Raw genomic sequence first — 26,387 nt, forward strand, 5'->3', positions numbered from 1 at the left:
TGGCTAAATGCTGCACCAGACGCTTCCCAATGTGGAACTTCACTTAACACTCACAACTACTAGGAAAGACCTTAAATCAAAGCAGGTGTTATGAAAAACAAAAACACAAAGCCCTCGGCTCCGAGAGTAAACCCTTTCTCCGCTGAAATTCAGTGCCCACCGGAGCACTAGGACACGCCCTCACCTGTGAGCCTGTGGCGCACGCAGCCTCTTCCCGCACATCCCGAACGTGCTCCAGCCTCAAAGACGGTGCTTTCCTCCCGCAAACAAGGTCCCGCGTGCCCACGCCCTGCCGCTGCTGCTGCCGGAGCTGGCCTCTCACCCTCTGCAGAGGCGTGGGGCCTGCGGAACTGTCCCCAGCATCGCTGCGTCCCTCACCTGCATCACCAAAACACATCCCCGTGGCCGTGGCAGGGAAGCCGTCGGGGACACTCGCCTCAGGTTGGCTTGGAGTCGGCAAGGCGCACTGGGGTGTGTTCTGGTATTTCAGCCACTTGCTTTGAGCAGACATTCGATGGAGAAGTGGAACACCCCCTGGGGTCGCTTCCATGGACGCTTGACACGAAAGGGTTTCCCTCTGGTCCTCAGGCCCAGAGCTGGGAGGAGGAAGGGCTGGCTCCTCACACGGGCTGAGCAGGGGAGAAGCAGGAGGCGGCGGCCAGCCCCAGGCGGCGGCACAGGCCCCAGGGTCTGCGTCAGGGGGCCCAGCAGCGGGGGGCACAGTGACGAGGGCAGCTCGGGCTGTGCGGAATAAAGGAAGCCTTGGAAGGTGCTGGCTCTCCGGGGAACTGAATCTTCCCATTCCTGGAAAAAGCCAATTATTTAGAAGTGTATGAAGTCATTGCCGAGGGTCTAAAAAATTGTGGGTATCTACACAAAACAGCAAAAAATACTAACTTGCCTTTAAAAAAAAATCACATTTAATTTCTTTTTAAAATAAAATTTTAATGGTTTTAGTCTCAAGGAAAGATTTCAAAGATGAATTAAAAGACTCTGAGCCTAGCTGGTATGGCTCAGTGGTTGAGCACGGACAGGAAGTCAGTTCTATTTCCAGTCATGGAATATGCCTGGGTTGCGGGTTCTATCCCCGGTGTGAGGGAGCAGGAGGCAGCTGATCTATGATTTTCTCTCATCATTGGTGTTTCTGTCTCTCCCTCTCCCTTCTTGTCTGAAATCAATAAAAATATATCTTAAAAACGTATTTTAAGAAAAAATTAAAACTATTTTAAGGTTGATGAACTTGAAACTTTTTCCCTTCAGCTAACGATTTCCCAATTAGTACATTTTATTTACATGGACTGAATTTTTCAGAGAACTTTCAGTCAAGAGGGGAATCATCACCCATTTCACAGATGAGATCATCGAGGCCCAGAGGTAACAAGACCAACTGGCACTCAGGATGAGAACCCAGACTAGACTGTCCTCAACTTTACGTTCCTTCTCCAGAGACTGAAGTTTGGGGTTCGTTTATCCTTGTCACTGTAACTTCCTAACATATTTATTACACTCGCTAATTAATATGTTGACGGTAAGGGGAAAGGTTTTTAGCTTTAGTTTGATCTATTGGTATTGACACGAGTTGGTTTTGGCAGATTGTGGCTGAGTGTTAGTAACAGATAGAGCCCTGGAAAGGTAGAAAGCAGTGATGTGCTGAATAAATAAACGAATGGCTAACGCTGTGCGAGAACATACAAGCCTGAAGTTTTACCAGATGGCGCTGTTTCCTACTTGATAATAACGTGCCTCCTTGGCAGTTTCTGTGATTTGGAAATAAACTGGAGTTCACTTGGGAAGCTAGAAGAGCCAGTGGTACTCTTTCAATAAGCCACCAAGCAACGTGACGGAGAGGGTGAGGCCGGGGGAAATGCGGAGGCTCCTGGGGTGACTATGGAGGCACCTGGCACTCACCTGTCTCAGACCACTCTTCTGCTCTCTTTGCTCTACCAGCCACACCCACGAAACCTGCTCCCAAACACCCAGACATTGCAACGCTTTTTCATATCATCCACCCATGACAAAGTAACAGCCCATGACCGCCCGCCTCACCCAGAACTTCAGGACAGGAAGATGCACGGAGATCAAGGGAGAGGACAGGGTGGGGAGGGTCCTACAGACAGCAGGGTTATCGAGAAGCAGTGCCACTCGTAGGGAGGTCGGGGTGCGGGAACCAGGCCGGCACGCCAGGGCAGCAGCAGCTGGAGCGCTGGCTGAGCCTGCCAGGACCCCCGAGCAGAGGAGGGAAGCCGTCATGCCGGGTGTGTAGACCAGACACTCCCAAGGGGCCGCAGAGGGAGGGCTCTGGGTTACCGCTGGGGTCCTGGGTGCCCAGGAGCTGAGAGGAACCAGTGCCAGAGGGAGGGGAGAGCCACCTGCCACAGGAGAGCCCCAAGGCAGGCAGGCAGGCAGGCGGGGATGGCTTCAGGATGACACGGGATCTGGTCCCATGTGTTCTTAGTTGGTAGCCATCTCTCACACAGAAAGCTCCCTTTAACGGCAGATGGACACGAGCTTCTGGAACAACTCTGCGGGCGGAGGAAGGAAGGCACCTGGGGACGGTCTTGCTCGCAGGGCCGCCTCGGGGACTTCTAGCAGGAAGGCCTCGTCTCGGGAGCCCAGAGAGAACGCGGACGCGGGGCTCGGTGCTGAGCCCTCCTGTGCTGGCGGGGGCACCTGTCCGGAGAGAAACAAGGCTGCAGACGGAGCCCGGCTGCACCCCAGGCTGAGCGAGCCAGGGAGCCACCCGGCGAGGCGCCGCCTCGGCCACAGCGTGCGGACGGGGTGCAGTGGGCAGGCTCTCCCGCGGGCCAGGGCAGAAGAAACTCACCCAAATCAACCGGACTCCGGGCCAGCGAGAAAGGCCCCGAGGGCGGGACCCTGAAACCATGGGCCGCCAGCTCTGCTCTGACACGCTTTACCACACGGTTTTCCGGAAGCTCTGCGACTACCCAGAATGGAACAGGCTGCAAGCAGACCCGGGCCCGCGGGGCGGGGCCCACACGGCACGCCTGGCGGTGCCGGGACGCCTGGCTTGCCGGCACCCGCTCCGGCACAGCTGGCGCTCACTGCTCCTGAACACGCACGTGCTGTCGTGGGCTCTGGGCCCTCAGTGGAGCCTACAGTGCCAAACTCGGACACTATCTGCAGAAATCCTTCGTTGACTTTTTTATGGTGTCCAAACAGGTGACACTGTGATCGCAAAAAGCCCAAGTGACCCCAAACCAAGCCTTTGTAAGAGTGATTGGTTTGAAGGAGACAAGTCAGAAGGTGCTGAGCTGCACAATTCCACAGGCCGGGGGCTATGGGCCTCGCCCAGACGCCCTAGAGGCGCAGTTTGCTGCTCTGTTGACTAATGAGTTTGCCGACCACTGCCTTAGGGAAAAACACTTAAAAAAATTTTAATAATGTACTAATGTCTTTTACCTGAAGTCAAAACTTCTGGGTAAGGGTAATGCCTTAGCAGTGGTCGGCAAACTCATTAGTCAACAGAGGGGCAAACCGTGGCTCGAGAGCCGGTTTGCCGACCACTGCCCTAGAGGAGATTCGACCTATGAGTGATTTGGCATTTATTCCTGATGGCCCTGAGGAAACAGTTCATTTATTTATTTCTTAATATATTTTTATTGATTTCAGAGAGGAAGAGGGAGGGAGAAAGAAACATCGATGAGAGGAAATCATGGATTGGCTGCCTCCTGCACACCCCTTTCCCCCCAATGGGGCCGAGCCCGCAACCCGGACATGTGCCCTGATTGGGAATCGATCGGTGACCTCCTGGTTCATAGGCCAACGTTCAACCACTGAGCCATACCAATCGGGCATAAGGCCCAGTTTCTGATGATTAGCACACATTTATTCTTTTCATTTCATTCCTGTCTCCTGTTCAAGTGAAATGATTGCCACTAAGACCATGTACTTAGTACTTACTAATACACTATTTGCTACTTAAAAAACAATACTAGAAAGTGAAATACAGAACGTAAAACCTGCTGGGTTTCCTTGAAACATGACAGACTCTGACTTGAACTGACTGGGTCATGGGGTTTGTTCTGAGGATCAATGTCCAGCCTGAGGGGCTCAGGCCGAGACGTCCTGTCCGGAGCAGGAAGACCAAGGACTGAGCAGCTCCCGTGACGTCCTCAGGCCTAGAGCTGACCTATCGTTGACCTAAACTTCAAGGTACTGCTCCCAAATGAGCGACCTTTTTGGATATGTCCCAGACCTCAACAGTCATCTTCTTCACTGTTACTCTTTAGAAATCTTTAATTTTGTTGTCGCTTCCAGAGATCAATCACTTTAAAAATCTAACATGGCTGACGTATGACCCCCCAAATTCATGTGGAAACCAAGTACATGTGCCTGTATTTGGAAATAGGGCCTGTAAGAGGTAATAAAGTAAATGAACTCACAGGCTAAGTGAGGGGCCCTGATCGGAGAGAATGAGTGCCTCCCCCCGCACCCCATCCACACACACAAGGAATGGCCATATGAGCGCAGAGTGGGCAGGAGGAGTCCTTGAGAGAAAAACCAAACCAGCCAGAACCTGGAGCTTGGACTTCAGCCTCAGAAATGTGAGCAATAAATTTGTGTAAAACGCGCGGGCTATGGCCCTCTGTGCGGCAGCTGGAGCTGACCGACATGGCTCCCCTTACTCACCTGGGAACCACCTCGGTCCCCACCTCCGGAGTCAGGAGTCTCTCTCCCTGTCTTCCCCCCACCCTCCACATCCAATCCAGCAGCATCCACACATCTCCTCTGAATGATATCTGTGTCCCTGTCAAGTCCTCTGCACGCTTCCTGATACAACCCGCACTTCAAGTCGCTGTCACCCAGGCTCCCTGCTCCCACTGCTCACCCATCAGATCCCCCACGGCAGGTAAATCAAGTCCCAGGACTTTGTGCTGACACCCCTTCAGGGACAACCTCACACTGTTACCCTCACAGGCAGGACTTGGTGTGCCTGGCCCCGCTCCTAGTCCCCGTCGCCTCCCCTCTCACTCGGCGTCCAGCTGGGGGCGCCCACCCACCAGTTCTGCAATCTCAGGGAAGCAGGAGGCCTTGTCCCCTAAAAGTGAGACAGGAAATCCCGCTTCTGGATCGTGTGACTAACAGAGATGCCATGTGGGCATGTGTTCACGACAGCACATGGATGTTCGCAGTGGCATGAGCCACCTGAGGCATGGATGAACTGGGGACCTTCATACAATGGCACACGCACCAGCCCCGGGAACGAGTAACTACACCCGCAGGCAACAGCAGCGATGGATTTCAAGACTGCCCGCTACTTATATACAACTTTAAAAGCAACACTGGGAGAGGGGGCTGCTGGGAGGCTGGTCATGCTGTTTCCGAAGGGTGGATTCGCTCTGAGATCATGCCTGGGCTGTGTGCTTCTTCTGTACGTGTGTGATGGTTAATAAAAAAGGAAATTTAAACATCTCTTTAACAGATACTGCTCAAATACACCCAGGCCACGACTTTTAGCTGGTAGCAATGCGAGGGACTTGGTGTCATACTTGGGGGGAAAAAGAAGAAAAAAATCTACCAGCTGCTAAACAAATGTCACCTGCCTGTACGCTATTGTCATAAATTCCGTCTTCTCTGAAGTGAAAAGTGGTCCTTTAAATTCCTGATCCTACAAAAGCAGTACATCTTCCAAATAAAATACTTCTTGCCCTATTTAGTTTGATTTGAGAAGTTATGTTTCTTGTCAATTTACTGAATTCCTTTTCAATTTACAACTGTACAAAGATTTAAACATACTCCCTTTATAAAATTTAGCACTGACATACAGGAAATGATTTTGGGAGATGCAACTATAAAAAGTTTTTTACTGGGGCGGGGGGGGGGGCTAGAGGGAGTCAATGGGGGAAAAAGGAGAACATATGTAATATTTTCAACAATAAAGATGATAAAATTATAAAAACAAAAACCTTTTTACCTGCAAGAAGTCAACTTTCGCACAAGTGCGAGGCAGCTCGGTTGCCCAAGCACAGGCGTCGGCCGTGGAGCTGTTGTGCTCGGGGTGACCCGGGAGCTGGCTACACCCCAGCGGCGGGCAGTGCCCTCGGACCATCACAGCACTGGTCGCAGATCCCTGCACTTGGTGCCCTTGGAACTCAACAGGCTACAGGGAAGTTGGCAACAACAGGCACATATGTTTCACAATGTAATTATACAGAGAAAACAATACCTAGTCAGCTTTCTGTTAATATTATTTTTTAAAAAACATTTTATTGGTTTTTTACAGAGAGGAAGGGAGAGGGATAGAGAGTTAGAAACATCGATGAGAGAGAAACATCAATCAGCTGCCTCTTGCACACCCCCCACTGGAGATATGCCTGCAACCAAGGTACATGTCCTTGACCAGAATCGAACCTGGGACCCTTGAGTCTGCAGGCCGACGCTCTAGCCACTGAGCCAAACCGGTTAGGGCTCCTTAATATTATTAATGTAAATGAGGACGAAGGGACTAATGCTCTTATCCTACGACTGCTAAAGGTAACTGAAGTGCACTGATTTAACGGGGCTCCAGTACAACAGCAACAATGTGAGTTTTATTACGACACAGACCTGCACTCATCATGAGCTAACCGGGCCAGGAGCACATGGCTGCCCTCTCTGCCCTTCACCGCCCACTGCAGACCGGCTGGTCACTGCGGCGGGTTTCTGCTACCGGAAGCAGCTCTGCTGGGAGCGCCTGGAGACAGGCCCTCGGCTTCACGGGTGTCCATGAAGTCCTCGCGCCAAGCTTGGCAGAGGCGGCCAGCAAGGAACACGACAACAGAAAGGGAAGGAACACAGGGAGCACTTCTCTTGAAGTTTTGTAAACATCAGGCTTCCCTCCAAGGATCTGCCTCCCAAAGATTTGATCCCCTGCTCGGAGAGCAAAGGCCTGATCTGACCCCAACAGAGGCAGCAGGCTCTCAGGCTGCAGGGACAGCAGGGGGCGCCGCCCCGGGCGACGGGCCCTCAGGCTGCAGCCTTCTCTGCTGCCCCCGGAGGGCGCTGGCGTTTTCACACCAGCCCGAGCCTACTCAGAACTGGAAAAGTAACAGTGAGCAGGTTAATCGAGCCAAAGGAATGTACCTGGAGGACGAATTTATTTCTAACTGATAAATGAACAAAATGACCATGAGGCATATGAATATTCTCCTAGTTAAAAATGAATATTCTAAGTCACACATTTGTAAGGAAAATCAAATCTAAAATGTCCCAGGACTTTTGTTGAAAACATTACTCTGAATTTTAAAAATACACATTCCAATGTACAAAGTCTGCTGTGCTGGGTGAAGGCACGTCTCCACAGCACACAGGCCTTGTTCTCTGGTGCCTGTGGCTCCCCCCTCCTGGAGTCGCTGGGTGTAGGAGCAGAGTGAGCTGGAGGCCAGGCGGGGATGCTGCCTCTCCAGCGCCCCCAGCGCCGGGCTATGGGCCCCGTGTGCCACGTCAGCCCTGTGGGCGCTACAGGTCACGGCTGTGAAGAACTGTCATTAACTGCACTTCACAGCCCTTCCCGGCCAGCCCCTCGGGCCTCCTATGCACACGCACCGGTTAGGGCACTGGGAACACAGAGAGGGCTCAAGACCAAACACGGGTCAGAACCCTCTCGTCTCTCTTATTCTTAAACCCAGGGGTACTCATTACGCTCACCAACCTCTGCCTATGAGAACTCTAAAGACTGTGTAAAAACCGCAGGAAAACACATTCAGTTAGAAAATCAATGTTCTTCACAAGTTTTACCTGAGGGTCCCAGGTTGTTCTTTCTATTTGTGTAGAAGTAACAGCTGGAAAAATGGTCTCTTCTCCACTTCCCAAGGAAAAGGACTAGAATAAAAGACCAGTCAGTGTGTTCATGAGTTTGATGGGAAAATGCTCCAAAACTGAAAGTTAGGTTTGCCCTTTGAAATACACTTGTCATTTCTATCTTGCTTCTTTCTCTCTAGACATGTAACAAGCCACCCCTGGCAAAGGGGTTCTCTACAGAGGAGGTACCATGCTAATTAACCTTAAAACGCATGGGAAAATCCTGATTCTAAAACTTTAATTGAACCTTTAACACTAGAAAAAATTACTGGGTACAGTATAAATCAGTCATCAAACCTAAAGCTGATGTTAATGAGAATTATTTAATTCAAAGATTAGTATGAAATTAAAGGAGGAAAAACTATAAACAGTATAACAGTTTATTTAAAGAAGGAATCATCTAGCAACCAAAAATCACAAGATATTGGCAACATTTTAATTTCAAGACAGCTGTAGTGAGTGTAGTAAGAAAAGTAATTACAGAAATAAAGATTAAAATTTTACGTTGAAAGACTATAAGACCTTTCCCATGACTGTGAGATTACAACAGATTTCTAAAAAAAATATGGGGCTGATGTGGCTCAGTAGTTGAGTGTCGCCACAAGGTCACGGTTTGATTCCCAGTCAGGGCACATGCCTAGGTTTCTAGCTCGATCTCCAGTAGAGGCAGCCAATTGATGTTTCTCTCCTTTCCTTTCCTCTCTCTCTAAAACCAAACATATATATATCTTAAATGGCAACCTATTCTGGAGAAAAATACAGTGATGGTGTTTATTTGCAGTTTACACTTGGTAATAACTGTCCTTGAAAAAGTTTAAACCCTATTTTTTCCAGTGGGAAAAAACCAACAAGAATGTGATCACTTGTAAGTTATATGATGCAATTGCTGACTGCCTATGATCCTATCATATACGGTGGTAAGTGACCGAGTCACCACAGCACGGATTTGTTTGTCCCGCTTGGTTTCCGGCAGCAGAGCTGAGTGCAGCTGTAACCGCCAATGACGATGAGTGGATCAGGTGATGCTTGTGTGTTTGCAAAATTAGCTTAATGAAAAAGACTGGCTATTTACCTAACCCTATAGATAACATGGGGCATTGACACCAAAGACAGCAGGTTCAGCTAAGTGAGTATGACCGGTAACTACTTACAAGTAAGTTTGAAAACTGACAGTGTAAAAGACAAACAAAATTATACGCCACGTCCACACGCACAAATGTAACTCTGGCAACGCTGCGTTTTATGTTAACTCGCCTGCAGAGACTGCAGTGGTCCACTCTGGTCAACGTCACTTTCTCTCATCATCATGGGAGCAGAACACTGTTATAAGAGAAACCAAAGGCAACAGCAAGTTACACACAGCACACAAACTTCAGACATAAATGTGACAACACCACAATAATCAAATGAATAAAAACTAAATTTGATTAAAGACTACTTTCACATTGCAAGAATTTTAAAAGATTTCAACAGTACTGATGAATATGAAGTTAAATACTCATTGTAAACAGTAAGATTTTTAGATTTGACAATTTATATCAAGAACCTAGGAAAGTTGTTCTTAGCCTTTCAGGTTAGTTACACTTCTGGGAATCCAATCTCAGAAAATAACTTAAATGTAAACAATGATTTGTGTGTAAAAACCTTTACTAAAGTAATGCTGTACATCAAGCATGTCAAACTCAAAGGCTAACATGGACCAAATAAACAAGGTTTAAGTTTGTATGGGCCGCAAAAAAACAAAAGCTTCCATTTTCATAGAAACGTAGGTTTATTTCAATAGAGACATGCTGAATACAAAGGGCTGAAATAAATGAGTCATCGTTAACATAAAATAACATTTTAATAAAAATATTTTTTCTTGAACATTAATTTACCAGACACTGAATAACTGCACAAATTAATAAGTATAACGCAAATAAACCTATTTTTCTTGTTCCCCGAAAGAGAAATATTTCCTGTTGTGCACACCAAACAAGTCAGTCCAAGACTAATGACGTGGCCATCGGCTGCTAAAATATTCGCTGCTAGCATTAGTGGAGAGAAATGGTGTGCCTGCATGTAAGGCGCATAAGGCAAATGAAAGCAACATTTTAGTAATCAGTCATTAGTGAATGTTGTAGTTCATTATTAATAATCCTATATAATAAAAGCCTAATATGCTAAGTGTCCTCCAGTCATCTGTTCAACCAATCCTACCTAATAAAATGGTAATATGTAAATTACCATCACTCCGCTACGCCCACAATTGGGCCAGAGGGAGGCACAGGGGGCGGGACTCGGGGTGGCTAGGGTAGCCGATTGGGCTGGCAGGACGCTGAGCTCAGTGTCTGCGCCATGGCTGTGCTGCGGAACAGAAGGGGCCTCTGGGGCAGCGAGCTCACATCCCTCCGCGGACCATCAAAAGCGTGGGAGCTGGGTGCCTGTCTGCTCCGGCACCAGGCCTTTCAGAAGCCTCTGCCACGCCGGAGGCTTCTGAAAGGCCTGGTGCACCAGCGGACAGGCACCCAGCTCCCCCGCGATCGAAAGCGAAAGCGTGTAGGAGATCCTACACGTGCATGATTCAATCATGCACTGGGCCTCTAGTCAAAGTATAATATGCTAATGATATGCTAAGACTGCTCAAATGCTCGCTATGACGTGCACTGACCAACAGGGGCAGACAGTTGACTGGTTGACCAGTTGCTATGACATGCACTGACCACCAGGGGGCAGACACTCCGACTGGTAGGTTAGCTTGCTTCTGGGGTATAGCTGACTGGGACTGAGCGAGACGGGCTGGACACGCCCTAAAGCCCTCCTGCTGGCCAACCCCCACATCCCTCCCTGGCTCCGATTGTGCACTGGTGGGGTCCCTTGGCCTAGCCTGCACCCTCTCGTAATCCGGGACCCCTCGGGGGATGTCGGGGAGCCGGTTTCAGCCTGATCCTGCAGGCCAGGCCAAGGGACCCCACTGGTGCACAAATTTGTGCACCGGGCCTCTAGTCCTATATAATAAAAGGCTAATATGCAAAATGACCAAACAGCAGATTGACAACCAGGGGGCAGAAGCTCAATGCAGGAGCTGCCCCCTGGTGGTCAGTGCGCTCCCACAGGGGGAGCGCCGCTCAGCCAGAAGCCGGGCTCACAGCTGGTGGAGCACAGAAGCGGTGGCGGGAGCCTCTCCTGCCTCTGCGGCAGCACTAAGGATGTCTGACTGCCGGCTTAGGCCCACTCCCCAAGTCAGTCGGACATCCCCTGAGGGCTTCCAGACTGCAAGAGGGCACAGGCCGGGCTGAGGGATCCCCGAGTGCACAAATTTCGTGCACTGGGCCTGTTATGTATAACAGGATATTGTAAAAATTAAGTTATGAAATTTTTATTAAAACATTTCTTATATACTGTTATATTGGCTGGGCTGCAAAAATATTCGTTGTGGGCCACATGTAGCGCGGGGGCTAAGAGTTTGACATGCTTGCTATACATAATCAAAATGTTCAAAAATAGTGAACTGTTTGTCCAAAGCATAGGGCAACCACAGGATGAGATGCTAAATAACCTGTGAAAGATATTTATGGCCCTGGCCAGGTACCTCAGTTGGTTAGAGTGTTGTCCTAACATGCCTAGGTTTCAGGTTCAATCTCCAGTCAGGACACATACAGGAAGCAGCCAGTGAGTGCATGGTTAAGTGGAACAACAAATCATTTCTCTCTCTAAAATCAATCAATTAAAAATAAAATAAAAATTCTCTTTAAAGGAAGAAAGATATTTTTAAAGTTTTTAATAATGTGAGGATGGAAAGGATATAGAACTATATGTACAAATCAATCTAACCATATTTTTAAAAATAGGCCCCCCAAAAGCTGGAAATGTTAATAATTAACTCTGTATTTTAAAAAGGGAGGGAAATCCAGATGAAAAGAAAAAAGACCAACAACATGAAAACTAGAGTAAAATACAAAACGGGGACAAGTGGAACATTTCACCTTTGTTCTCAGTGTCTGCTCGGAAGAGCAGTGCCATGTAATGAAAGAACTATCCCCCAAAGGTCCTGAGGGCCCCACTGAGAGCGCTGATCTAGATGACTAATTCCAGAACTTCGATTCATCCTGGCTAGTGCAGGTATTTTTATGTTACTGCCAAGGTTCCCATAATCATCCTTTGGGCTTCTGCAGATGTTTTACATTTGAGCGAAGTACAGTGTCACTTGACATGGCAGACACTGAGAAAACTAACTCAAGGTCAGATCTCACGTCATTTCTTTCAATGACATCACACTCGTGCGAAGCTGGGTTTTAGGCAATTGTTATGACAAATATCAGTTCCCATGCGGGAATCAATGTGGAGCAAGAAATCTAACCTGGTCCCAGGTTTGAGCAGCTGTGTAGTGCCCAAGTGCACACATTCCATTAGAAACTGTGTCTATGCAAAAATAAAACGCTTATGGTAATCAGTTCACAATGTACACATGTACCACATTATCTTGCATTCCTCCTACTAATGCAATGGTACATGTCAATCATATCTCAATAAAACATGGAAAAGGAAAAAGAAAAATGCCTACTGAGTTACTAGGACACCAAATATACAATAAGTGAACTGCTGGGTATTTCTTTTGGCCGAGGGATGAAAACATTATTACTGAGATACAAGGTGAGGTCATGAACCTAGATTAGCTTGGGATTCTCTGTATATTATAATCTCATTATAACTACAGAACATTCTATATCAAAATAAAATATGGTGATAGAAAAAGTAACATACCAGTTGAGAATCCTGGTTCAGATGAGGAAACTGTGGAATGGCTGGCGAAACTACTGGAATCAATGGCTTCCCAGCTGTAACAGACAATGCCCAATGATTTTACTCAACATACATACAATAGTGCTCTAACATTTTCTTAAAACTTATTTCTAAAACTGAATGAAACAAGGAATAAAATTTACATTTTAAGATGTGGCAAAGTCTTGATATCTGTTAAAAAGATCTTCAATGATTTTCTATGGCCAGTGTGCCAGGCCTTGGACAAACAGTGTGACAAGCAAGGTCCCTCAGAAAGGGAGGGACACAGAAAGTAAAGAAGCCAGCAGTCAGACTGAGCTACAAAGGTTCCCATCAGTGAAGTATGAGAGCGGCTGTAGAGAGACGATGGGAAGACCTCTCAATGGGGAGTAACTGCAGCTGAGCCCCGAAGACATGAAAACGCCAGCTGTGCAGATGGCTATCTGCTTAAAAATGGAACTTTTTTCTTAAAATGTGCATGCTCAATCACCTCAATTTCTATGAAATACACCAAGAAGACTATCATTTTAAAGTGTTTATCATTGTAAAAAAAAAAACCGCATAGCTATAACTTCATTTTTAGCCATGTTTCATTATTTTCCTGTTGAAAACATTAAATGAAACAAATACATTAAATGAAACAAAAATAAGTGGATTTTAGAACTTGAAGCTGTTTATTGAAAGAGCTGTGAAAAGGAACTGGACACCCAATAGTGCTGCTTAGTTGGATGAATGTCGTCCTGTGCACCCAAAGGTCACCAGCTCCATTCCCAGTCAGGGCACAGGCCTGGGTTAGGGTTTGATCCTGTTCAGGACCATACAGAAAGGCAACCGATTGTTTCTCTCTCCCACCCATGTCTCTCTCTCTCTCTCTCTCTCTCTCTAAGCATGTCCTCAGGTGAGGATTCTTACTAGTAAAAAGGCACTGGATAAAAACTGTTTTTCCTTTACCATTTCCACCCAGGAAAACAATTCTAAATTAGCATTTTGACTTCTTGTTTCAGCTCTTCTACTGTAAACAGTGTCTTTCTCCTAGTCTATTTTCCAATTTTTATCATAGTGCTGTTGGCTATGACTTCGATGTTAATGAATCAACCATGTAAATTACAGGGCCTTTAACACACTAACACAGGACTTTGTATTGATGGGTTCATGACAATGTTCTGACCTGAGGTCTGAAGGAACCTAATCCTGTATTTCCCCTGAAAGGTATGGCTCATCGGTCACTAAGTGTTTGCATTGACTTTATGTAACATAACTACTGCACATAAAGAGAATGACTGGGACCCTCTTTTCCACCTTGATGAGGAAAATAGAGACTTCCCAAAATTAAATTCTAAAATTCTTAAATCTTCATAGTAGGAATTTATATCCTTATGGCATTATATAATTGTATCTATCCAGATTTATTTTTCAGGCTTTTCCCTGATTTTTAATTTTTTAGAAAACAAACTGTAATGATCATCATCAAATTTAACTACATTTTAAAGAAACATTTAGCAGTTATAATAATTTATTCCTATTTTTCTAATCAATTCCTTGAACTAGCCAACTAAGAGTTCAATTTTAACTTTTGAGTATCATAAAAAAGTGTTATTAATCAAAGAACTGCTATATGTTTGACTTACAAGCTCTAAAGGCTTAAAGTACATATTAAATTAAGAAAAATTAAATAATTATAGTAATTAAATACCTAAAATATAAAAATATGTTTTTGAGAAAATAAAATATTATGTTTTCTCTAATAATTAGGGATTCAAAATATATTAGTTATTGGTCTCATTTTAAAAAGAGGATTAATTCTATAATCCAGTTTAAATATAATTGATATTCTTTAAGATAATTTAGGTATATAATTTTTAAAGCATATATATAAATACATGCATATATATATTTAATCTTTCCAAGTTATTTCAAGACTGAGAGTGATTTTTGAACATTTCATTGGGCCCCGAAATGTTCAAAAGTATGTTCTCTCTTAAAAGAAATTTTTTTTAATTAAACCAATTACTTAAAGTCACATGGAAAGCTTTATCAAATAAAAATTAATATATTTTACTTACACATATATATTAAATGTTATAAAGGTTTTCGCCTATAAGAAGGGCAAAAACAATATATTTCTTAAATATAGCCATACTCTTAGATCAGACCAATAAAATATCAGACTTTATAAATTAGCCTTTTAAAATATAATCAAGATCTCATATAAATTAAGTTTCATAAGAAACTAGTGTTTAAATAATTAAATACAAATAAAATCTAGAAACAGAATAAAAGCCACCATTTACTACCTAACTTCATATAGCCGCCTACATTAAGCTAGAGGCGGGGCAACATTTACAGTTTATAAAATCAGACATAATTTACTTTATTTTAAATAAAAATACCTACTTTAATTACTTAAATATATTATCTTATTAAATTATAATCAAGGTTTTTAGCTTACAGAAAAGCCAATGTCTTTATAAGCAATTTAATTAAGTATTCTAAGAAAGTTACTAAGGCCTTGTCTATCCCCAAGGACTTAAACATAATCATATCTAGCAGAAGAATATCACTCAATTATAAAAAGAACCAATCATACTCTTAAAATTATTTACTAAAATACAAAAAAGGGAGAGACAGATGTTATGAGTCACCTCAAGAGAAGCTCAGTCATGCTTTTTAAACTTTAAAGATTTTTTGAACTATAATACAGAGGATCGTACAGCAGGTGAAAGGCATCAGGCCTCCTGTACAATAGCCTCCACCGAGTCAACTAGGCAGAAGGAAGCATAAACCAGAAACGTTTTATCAGATTCAGTAATAATGTGGGGAAGAGGTTGTGTTTTATATCTTTCCAGAAGGAGCAATGCAGCCAATTTGGGTGCCAGAGCATTACGGCCGTCACCACAATGGACCCAGAGAAGCTCCTGTGTCCCTTCACTCAAAAGGACTGAGAGCTGCCCTGATGACAGTGAAGTGGAAGAAGAAGAAAACTGAAAGCTAAGCTACACAGGGGACGGAGGTGCCAACATGGAGTCATCTGAAGAAAACGACTGAAGCACAGCAGATTGTGGAAAAGAAGTTGAAGCTACTTCTTCAACCATGTTCCTGCTCATGCTAGCATCTATTAGCTGCCAGTCTTCTGCAAAGTTTTGCGCAGCCAAACAAAAGACTCTAAGTAAATATACACCAGCAGCACAAGAGACTCTCTTTCATTTAGTAGCTAAAAATGTTAATATGTCCATAGTTTTGATTTCTCTCTTATTGTTTTATTATTTAATAGCTAGAGTTTTGCTCTTAACATTCAAGTTTTGAAAATAACATATATATAATTTAATTTTACATTGGCATTTTTTATAATTGTTTTAATATTAGAGCTTTATTATTAATATTTAAATTTTACTTTTATTAGTAGCCTAAAAGACAGAGAAGGGGGATCTGTGGGGAGCGGGATGTAAGATGACACGGTCCTTGCACCTGTAGGGGCTAGCAAGGCTGGCACCCTACCCACACAGATTTCCCAGGCCTGTTTGGATGGCAACTAATCGGTATTAACGAGAGCAGCCCCTGCCTACAAAGCTTTCCCAGGGTTTGTTTATATGACTGCTATCAGTAGGATAAGAGCTACTTTCATGGCTTACCAAGAAATATGTATTCCAATTAGTGAGATTTATTGTAACAAGAACCTGTCCTTCAACTTATCCCTCCAGTAGTGATTTTAGAGAAACAAAGAATTTTTTCCTTTTGATTGATTCCCTGCTTAGTGTCTTATGTATAAAAAGCATTGTACTGCTAATAAAGATTGCCAGAACTTCTCGAGAGTTCTTGGACCGCCTGACCCCGCTGTTGTTTCTCTTGCTTTTGTTTCTCTTATTCTTTCTTTTCTCAAATCCCACCTCCCTACCTCAGCCCGGTTCAACCCATCAGGCTGGTCCCTGACACATAAGGTGATTTATTGTAACATTATTTGCGACAGAAAACACCAGAGACTAGTTGCATAAATGATGGCCATCCACACAGGAGCCTCAGAACTGTAAACAGAACGATGAGGCCTATGGATGCGTGACTCCCAGGAGGCACTGCCAGGTGAGAAGCAAGGTGCTAATGAATACACAGAGTGTGGTGCTTCCGTTGAACAAGGACAATAAGATCCTGTGGAGCTGTCTGTTTGCAAAAGGAGGCACGGGTATGACATAGAGGCTACCTACAGCAGCAGCACGGGAAGGGTAGAAGGCATAAGGAAGGAGCACATGCCTTCATATGGCTGACTTTTGAACCAGGTCAATATTTCACATAGAAATAAAAATAAAGCAACAAGGATGGCCAAAAAAACCCTCCTACTGAATATAAACAATGAACTTACTATATTTATACTGAGTAACATAATTACCCAGAAGAGAAAAAAGGAATCCAAGCAACTACTGAACATAATGCTCAACTCTGTACTCACAGGAGGCTATAGTCTAAAAATAAAAAAACTGCAAAGGGTTTTGTGCTGCAGCGATACTGGTGTGGCAGCCTGGAAGCCATCTGGTGTGGAACTGTGGAAGTGAATAGACTGACGTGGCTGGAACCTGGCCTTTTCTCCCTGTGGGAACAATGGAACACATTCTGGAATGGAGGAAAGAGAACCCTGAGGTGTAGAAGTGGAATTAGAGATAATCACTATAACCTCACGACTTTTTAAGAATAGTAGCTCCTAGCCGAAGCCGGTTTGGCTCAGTGGATAGAGCGTCAGCCTGCGGACTGAAAGGTCCCAGGTTCGATTCCGGTCAAGGGCACATACTTTGGTTGCGGGCACATCCCCAGTAGGGGCGTGCAGGAGGCAGCTGATCGATGATTCTCTCTCATCGATGTTTCTAACTCTCTATCTCTCTCCCTTCCTCTCTGTAAAACATCAATAAAATATATTTTAAAAAAAGAAAAAGAAAAAAAAAAGAATAGTAGCTCCTAGCACATGTCCAAAAATGTAGGTCAGGAATGGCCTACAGCATACACACGTTTGCTTACATGTGTCTTCAGACATGCGGAGGACCCTTCTGGCGGAAACCGCACTGAGCGGGCTGAGGGAGTGTTCTCCTCTCAGCCCGTATTACCCTCTATTGGAACGGTTGCCAAGGACATGTATTACCTATTTGAATACTATGTAATTCCTTACTGTAGCCTCCTGAGCAAGGGTCTCCTCACCCTTTAAACTCTAAAGAGAACAATCCAAACCAGACATGCCATTCTGACCTTCAGGGCTGCTCTCTGGCAGTGTCTCCAGTGTTCCTTGTTGTTTAAAGGCAGAATTTTTCTTTTTCAACACTTCCAAGCCTTCTAAAGCTGTACTGTGTTCAGACAATGACTTTAAAAGGGAAATACTATTTACTAATCCAGAAAGTTCTGAAGAATTCCTAGGACGATTCCAGTACTGTCTGCTTGCTCCAGCAGTATCTACTTCAACACGGTCATGGGGTAAACTTGGAATCCCTCCCAAATCTTCACATTCAGGACTATGTGCTCCTGTGTCTTTGGAAATAGGATGCTTTCTTCCCAGAGGGTAAAACAAAGGATTGGAAACTTGGGGGTTTGATTTATCAAGAGCAATACATTCGTCAAAGTGACTCTGACTGGCATTTAATCGTGGGATACTGTCGTCACTGCCAGATGTTGACATTAAAACCTGTTCACCATTTGTATCTAAGTCACATCCCATAAAAAAAGGCTGAGATTGAGTCTGTTCTGAAAATAGGTTGCTTTCAGGAGTTTGATTAGGGTCTATGTTTAAAAAATGAGGAATATATAAATTTGAATTTATACCTTTAGATTTATTCGGGAGTGAAGCAAAATCACAGTTACTTCTGACCTTTTGGATAGGGCTATTAACAGCTTCATTACCTGAATACACATCATCGGCCCACCCTACAGTGGAGTCACTACACCCGGCTACTTCATCTCCAGTGGGTCCAGCTGTACCACAAAGCTGTGACGGCAGGGTCTCTGGGGCAGGAAACGGCTCTGTAGGTTTACCTCCAATAGGCGTTAAGAGAGGCAAGGGTGCACCGTCATCCTCCTCACAGCGCACACCCTCACATCTCCTCTGCACCCCTGAACTGCAGGCATCAGCCAAGGCCTCCCTTTCCCAATCCTCTGGGTCCTGGGACATTTTGTTGCTTTGCTGGGATTCCTCTTCCGTGTCACTGGTTTCAAAATTGTTCAGATTAAAATTTACCTCCCAAACTGGCTGTGTTACATTACTCCCGGGTTCATGAATACTAAGACTTTCACTGTCAGCATTAGCCCTAGAAAAGCTGTCAGGAACGACTTCAGAGATCTTAGAGCTGTCACTCCGGGAAGATTCAAGTTGTAGACATTTGGATTCTGGCAGGTGAGACAATGCTTGTTTATACTCCCTTGCTGGCGTCCCACACGTATCTATCTCCTGAGCATTTTCTCTGGTAAGAACGAATCTTTTTACGCACACCTGGTCATTTTGATTAACAGGCATTTGAATATTTCCTTGCATGTCAGATCCTGACACTAAGCCATCCTTTCCCAAATTGCCACAGGTAACAGGTAAGCTTTCACTGAACGAGGGAATTTCCAACTTTACTTCCTGATCCCAGGATGAATCAGCATCGTCTATCAGCTTGTCTCCATTGAACTGTTCCACATTTTCAACACCTGTTTCGAATAACTGGATCCTTTTTTGTCCCCAAAAGTCTCTCAGATTTAACTTGACGTCATCTCCCTGAGCCTGGGCCTTCCTTGCTAGCTCATCTCCAGCGGCAGTGGAAGGAGCAGGTGAGGGCTGTGAGGATAAGCACACGGCCCACCGGCTGTCACTGCTCCCCGTGCTTTCTGATGGGCGCCGGCGCTGTACGCTTTCTGTTCTCCCCGCAGCACCCGCTCCCTGTTCAACGAAGCACTTTGGTTTAGTAGGCATTTGTAAGCTTCCTTGTGCTTGTACTTTAGGGACATGTCCTGACATCTCAGCGTCCACTTCCTCAGACATACTGGCTGGCTTGGACTTCAGAAGAGCTAGGATCTGTGCTTTGCTCCTGATGTTTTGTGTGATTCCTAAACAGCGAGGTGCCAAGCGATGTCCTTTCGTGGGCTCGTCAGGCAGTAAAGAAATGGCGGCCTTGACTGCAGAACTGACAGGTGAGCAAAGATGACCCTCCTCCTTCAGCCTCTCGGGATCACTCCTGGAGGAGGGGGCAGAGCCAACGGGAGAAACCGGCGGGCCACTCCTCCCGCTGTCCTTGCGGACGACAATGCTCCTGAGGTCTGCTGGCAGGCTGTTTACGTCCTTCCTGCCAGCAGCAGAAAACATAAGCGTGCTCGAGAACGGAGAGAGAAGAGCAGGGCCAGGGGCTGCAGCCTCAAGTGATGCAGCTGATTCGCCATTATCCGTAGTAACCATTTTCTTTGGCTCTCGCCGTGGACCTTGAAAACCCTAAAAATATTAAAACAATTATTAGCTGTTCTATTGCCTATAAAGAAAATGTGAAATGTACTGGCTGGAAAAAAAAAAAGAATGTGTATGTTTTGTAAGACACACCCACAAGCCACGCCCACCATCCAATCAGAGCGAGTATGCAAATTAACCCAAACCAAGATGGCTACAGCCACAGAGAGCAAGGTTTCCTAGGTAACAGAGGAAGCCAAGCTTTCCGCCTGCCATTGCCAGGCCTAAGCCTCCACTCAAGCTACAAAGTTTCAATTATAGAAGGTAAACAAATTCAAACAAATGGCGGCAGAATGGAGCTTGAGAGAGCAGGCCAGGGTTGCCGCCGGCAACAGGGGAAGCAAAGCTTTCTGCACACCCTGGCCAGGCCCACCCGCTTAAGGCAACAAAGTTTCAATTATAACCCCAACACAAATGGCTACTGGCCTCAGAGGGAGTCCCAGGCTTGGCTCCGCTCCAGGCTACAAAGTTTCAATTGTAGAAGGAAAATAAATTCCAGATACCAGGGCCTCTGCTTGCATTGCCAGGGGGCGTGGCCCACCTGCAAACCACCACAGGCCCCTTGCTCAGGCCGCCCCACACCCCAAGGGAACCCCCACCTGATCCGGGACGCCCTTCAGGGCAAACCAGCTGGCCCCCACCCCTGTACCAGGCCTCTATCCTGTCTAATAAAAGAGTACTATGCAGATTGATCATCACTGCAACACACAATATAGCTGCCCCCATGTGGACACAAGATGGCCACCACAAGATGGCCAGCAGGAGAGGGCAGTTGGGAGGCACCCGGCCTGCAAGGGAGGGCAGTTGAGAAGGACCAGGCCTGCAAGGGAGGGCAGTTGGAGGTGATCAACCCTGCAGGAGAGGGCAGTTAGGGGTAACCAGGCCGGCAGAGGAGGGAAGTTGGGGGCAAACAGGCTGGCAGCAGAGTGGTTAGGGTGTGATCAGGCTGGCAGGCAGAAGCGGTTAGGGGCAATCAGGAAGGCAGGCAGGCAAGCAGTTGGGAGCCAGCAGTCCTGGATTGTGAGAGGGATGTCCGACTGCCCGTTTAGACCCGATCCCGGTGGGTGGGATTGGGCCTAAACGGGCAGTCGGACATCCCTTGAGGGGTCCCAGATTGGAGAGGGTACAGGCTGGGCTGAGGGACAACCCCCCTTTGTGCACGAATTTCGTGCACCAGGCCTCTAGTTAATATATAAAATTCACAAAGTTGAAATGTAAACTCATTTTTATTAAGATTTTTCCTAATTAGGGTTTACTTTCTACCTAAGCATATACTATAAAGTACCATATTAATGAGATTACAATAGCTTCAAAACTCACGACTTCTTGAAATGACTTACAGGTATATACTGATTCATTATTTTCACAGAGAAACTTACAGTAAACTTCCTTTTCAAACCGGCAGGCTGACACCCGAGGGACCTGCCGCAGGGCATGGACCGCAGTGGATGGGGCCCTCGTGCTTCCTGAATGTCCTCCTGGCTAACAGCTGTGCTTCCAGCAGCTCTCGCCTCCTCCACTGTGATCAAGTATCGCTCACTTTCTAAGTCGTCTCCAGGTTTTACCTAGATGATAAAGAACAATAATACAGCAAGTTTCACTAATTCATTTATTCAACAAACATATTGGGGACCTAGGTGAGGTCCTTTGTTACTTGCTGGGGATTTGGACAGAAGCAAGAAAAATATGCCTCCAAGGACCTCTTTTAGAATCCATACAACTAAATGTAATTTTTAAAAATTAGAGCTATTAAATATCAATTATGTATCTTTAAATATCACAAGTTAAATACTATTATAATTAGTAGTTGCTTAAACAATTGTATTCCCAAAAAAGCATCTTAATCACCTAAGTATAGATAGCACTTGCCACATTTCTGACTGCAGCATAAAAATAATCAACCTAGTTGATAAAAACCTGTGTATTTTCACAGATAATATGCTTAATTAGTGAAATTATTCTAAATGAAATAATAACAATAGTTACCACCAATGAGTCACCTATTAAAACAGTGCTTTTAGACCCTCTTTTGATAAATACAGAAATACCACAAGCACTATTCGTGTCATATAAAATTTAAAAGTAGATTTAATACCATGGCCCAAACCAGCACAATGACAAGATGCATCTTAGCACTTCAGAGTCATTGCACTAAACGGCTGGGCACCTTACATGAGCTCTTCCCAGCGCGCAGCCCAGCCCAGCGTCTGCCCACGCCTGCGTGTCACAGCAGAGTCAGATGCACGGCTGAGCTGCAGGAGTATCCGAAAGTGGGAAATGACCTGGAACGCACAATCTGTTATCCTTACTCATTGCACTAAAAATGCTTTTAGTTCCCCTCCCTTCTCCTCCAACAGGGAAAAACACAGGATCAATGCATGAGACAAGATTTTAAATAGGAATAATTCCACAAAACAGTTCCCACTGTGGTTCTCTGCCTATCAAATCCACGTAATAGAGTCACGCCTGGACCCACCCCAGCCCCACCACGGCCACGCTAATGTGGGCAAGCTACCTAACCTTCAGTGCAGCACTCCTAACCTGCAATCACAGGGCTATATATACATCAAATCAGACATCTAAAAGCTTTTAGCACAGAATCTGGCTAATATAAATGCTCAGTAAACACTAGCTATAATTATTAGTATTAGTATCTTGACTATACTTTTTAACATTCATAAAAAAATATTTAAAGAGATACCTTAAAACATAACTTAAAACTAAGTAGATAACCATGGCCAGGTGGCTCAGTTGGTTAAAGCATTATCCCAATACACCAAGGCTTCGGGTTCGATTCCCCGTCAGGGCACATATAAGAATCAACCAAAGAATGCATGAATGGTGGAACAATAGATCAACATTCTCTCTCCCTCTCTCACTCCTTCCTCTCTCTAAAATCAATAAGTAAAAGTTAAAAAAAATAAGATAGACACATTAAAATACCTCAAGACGCGTCAGAAATAAACTCTCCAAGCATTCTCCTTTGTCATCATATAAAATTGCCTATATTAAAACAAAATAAACGTTAAAATGGGGCACTACATAATTCTGCTTTTCATAAACATCTTCAATAGAAAATCTAAGACTGTTCTGTAAGTAAACCATGTAAAGAAAGGATCACCCAGCCAGTGTGGCTCAGTGGTTGTCAACATGTGACCCAGGAGGTCATGGTTCAATTCTGGGTCAGGACACATGCCCGGGTTGCGGGCTCCAACCCCAGGGTGGGGCGTGCAGGGGGCAGCAGGAAAGGACCACCCTAAATGTCCCCACACCCGAGAAACTAAAGTTAGTCCCCACCCAGACCGTGGGGTGGAAGTGGGAAGCACACAGAAGAGGCATGAGAGACTGCTGCAGTGGAGGGAGAGCGGGAGGAAGACAGGGCTTGCAGGAAGTCAGTGTGTATGAGGCACTCATAGAACTTGTGCATGGGGACAAGGAGAAAAGGAAGCCAAGGAGATTTCCCCTTGGGTCTCTGTAGCCATTCACAGCAGTTTCTCCACTAGCCCTTTAAATATTGCTGTTTCCATCACTTTGGGAGTTTGACAGTCCTTTAAACAATTAAACACAGAGCAATTCCACAGCTGGGTAGGTAGAGAACTGAAAACATGTTTCCAAATAACTTGCACACAGATGTTCACCCAGCATTATTCCTAATAGCCAAAAAGTGGAAACAACTCAAATGTATGTCAGCTGATGAATGGATAAGGAAAATCCATACAATAGAACATTACTCAGCATTAAAAAGGAATAATGCATTGATACAGTCAACAGGGATGAACACTGAAGCATGACAACAAAAGAAGCTCGCAAAGGTCCGCATGGTCTGTGACTGCAGTCACGTGACAGGCCCAGAACAGGCAAAGCTACGGCAGTGAGTAGATCAGTGGTTGATTAGGCTGGGGTCACGTACCGAGTACTGACTACCAATGGGTATGGGATTTTTTTTGGGGGGGTGACAAAAATGCCCTAAAATTATATCGTGATTGCAAAGCTCTCTGAATATACTTAGACCCATTGAATTGTCTACTCTAAATGGGTGAATTGAAGAGTGTGTGCCCCGGCTGGTGTGGCTCAATGGTTGTCAACCTATAAACCAGGAGGTCACAGTTTGATTCCCAGTCGGGGCACATGCCCAGGTTGTGGGCTCGATCCCCAGTGTGGGGCGTATAGGAGGCAGCTGATCAATGATTCTCTCTCTCATTCTTACTATCTCGCTCTCTACCTCTCCTTCCTTTCTGAAATCAATAAAAAATCTTTAAAAAGCAAAGTGTGTGAATTGTATGTCAGTAAAGCTGCTAAAAAAAACTGGTGTTTCCAAGGGCTCTCTCCTCTCCCCTTTCCATGCTGTCCCCGCCCTGAACATCACCATCCACACACATCAGATGCTGTCACGTTTCTGCTCCATCCTCCCAGGGTCGCCACAGCCCCCACAGAGAGAGCACAAGTCCTCACAATGGCCAGGAAAGCCCCCGGAGTTCCTTCTATGTCCATTCTCGCCCTTGCTCCCCTACTCCTGGTGGTTTGCCTAACCCACTGGACATGCTGGTCCGTCTCCTCCATGTGACTTCCACGCAGTCAGGGGTTTATCTCTGTTCCCTGCGGCATCCCTCAGAATGGTGTGAACTCAGAACAGAAGCTCAAAAACTGTTGAATAAATGAACCAATGAATCCACTCCAGGAGCTGCAAGCATCACCCAAAAGCCACACACTCCCTTCAGCTGCCCGGACTCTCCGGAGTCCCAGGCCCGCAGGCCAATTACCTGAATGTTTCCATGACCGTGACATTCAGTGCGTGCAAAACGGCACTCATCATCTTCTGAGTTGCCTCCAAGCTGGCGTGCTTTTTGGAGACACCCTAACTGGTACGTTAATCATACAGAAACCGGAAACTAATTTTGGAGTCTCCTTACCTTCCATATCGAGGCCTTAAGATTCTATGATCTTTTCCTAACTTCTCGCCAGTCATCCCTCTCTCACTGTCCCCGCTTAGTCAGACCCCATCACTTTTGTCTACATTACTGCTGTCCCTTCACTACAACTGTTTCCCTAAGTCCAGTCTGACTTTCATCCTTCGGAACTTAAAAGTTGTTTGACACTGTTGCCAAAATAATTTCCTACAATAGAACATGGCTGTCACTCTTCTGCTGTTCTTCCCTGCTCCTCGAGCTGCGCTCTCCGTCCATCACGATGTGGCTGCTGCCACTGCCCAACAAGGCCTCACTCCAGTCACAACCTTCGCCTGTAGCTCCCCACACATTGCCTGCTGGTCTGTACCTCCGTGTTGTAGCTACAGCACCATCTTCAGCCCCTCTTCCCTCAACCTGTCAATTTTGTGTACAAGGCAAACCCTTTACTGGAAAGACTCCTAAACCAGAGTCAGATTTTGATGTCCCTCCTTTGTAATCAGAGCCCTAAACATATGTGTACCTGGTATGATCCGTATGCTCTTAGATAAAAGTCCCCTAAAGACAAAAACTACAAAACAGTTACCATCCAATGCATGCTTACAACATGCCAGATACTTTGTTAGAGGTTTACATGTTTTCTCATTTAACCCTCTGGACAAGTTCACAAGGTATCACTGTCCCCATTTAGGAAGACACTAGAGGCCTGAGAAGCTAAATAACTTGCCAAGGTTACACACCCACAGGTGGAGAGCCAGGCCGCCAGCGATGTCTGCCTGGCATGACAGCTCTTTCCGCTGACTCCATGGCTGACCTCACTTTCCCCACCGCCCACCAGCAATATGCTTGTTGGGCGATGACGCCATTAATGGGAGACAGAAAGGTTTGGATAGACAGAGAAAAGGCATTACGAGAGCAAGAGAAGCACTGCGAGCAGTGGCTGAGGATAGACTGATATGATTACCTCTCCTGGGTCAGAGAATCTCTGGTGCTACCTTGAATTCATCTTGTTTTCCTATAACCTACTAGTGTGAGGTATACAATGGACACAATAAACACATGTGACTACTGAAGATAAAGTTGGATACCACTAGCCTGACCTTAATAGTATGATTTTGTATCACAAGAAGACATGATGGATATTCAGAATCCAATTAGATATATATAAAAGGCTAAGTGACCAACCATCCGATCAGCCGGTACATATGACACGCACTGGCAATTTAAAAATAAACATTGACTAGCACATGGCGCCAATCACATGCGTATGCTTCGATCTGTCATTGTCAATCGTGAATTTGGTTGACACTTCTATTATAGAGAAAGGGCAAATAGCTATATTAAAATATTTCTTCTAATTAATTTCCTTTCAATGTGCATGAATCTGTGCACCAGGCCACGAGTTTTAACATAAGACTAAATCTGTAATATTTTGAAGACTTGACCCTAACCAAAAAGAAACAATTACACAGAATAACATC

At 45.3% G+C, this 26,387-nt stretch overlaps 1 protein-coding gene across 11 annotated transcripts in view; it reads right to left on the minus strand.

The window, feature by feature from the left end:
- ZGRF1 (zinc finger GRF-type containing 1) overlaps positions 1-26,387 on the minus strand; it is a 59,210-nt gene that overhangs the window by 28,037 nt on the left and 4,786 nt on the right. For 9 of the 11 annotated variants that reach the window (XR_013813564.1, XM_079771880.1, XM_079771879.1 and 6 more), the window contains 9 exons: positions 22,946-23,005; positions 21,382-21,567; positions 17,785-19,990; positions 12,544-12,617; positions 9,055-9,120; positions 7,738-7,821; positions 5,936-6,121; positions 2,547-2,670; positions 185-804 (listed from right to left, as the gene is read on the minus strand). Coding sequence is in view for 10 of the 11 variants with exons in the window: in XM_079771880.1 (XP_079628006.1) it covers positions 185-804; positions 2,547-2,670; positions 5,936-6,121; positions 7,738-7,821; positions 9,055-9,120; positions 12,544-12,617; positions 17,785-19,990; positions 21,382-21,567; positions 22,946-23,005 (3,606 nt within the window). In the remaining variant the exon portion in view is untranslated. The remainder of the gene's footprint in view (positions 1-184; positions 805-2,546; positions 2,671-5,935; positions 6,122-7,737; positions 7,822-9,054; positions 9,121-12,543; positions 12,618-17,784; positions 19,991-21,381; positions 21,568-22,945; positions 23,006-26,387) is intronic. The other 2 variants (XM_079771883.1, XM_079771882.1) reach the window with 2 other exon arrangements.

This window comes from Cnephaeus nilssonii (assembly GCF_951640355.1).
Source record: "Cnephaeus nilssonii genome assembly, chromosome: 5".
NCBI lineage: Eukaryota > Metazoa > Chordata > Mammalia > Chiroptera > Vespertilionidae > Cnephaeus > Cnephaeus nilssonii.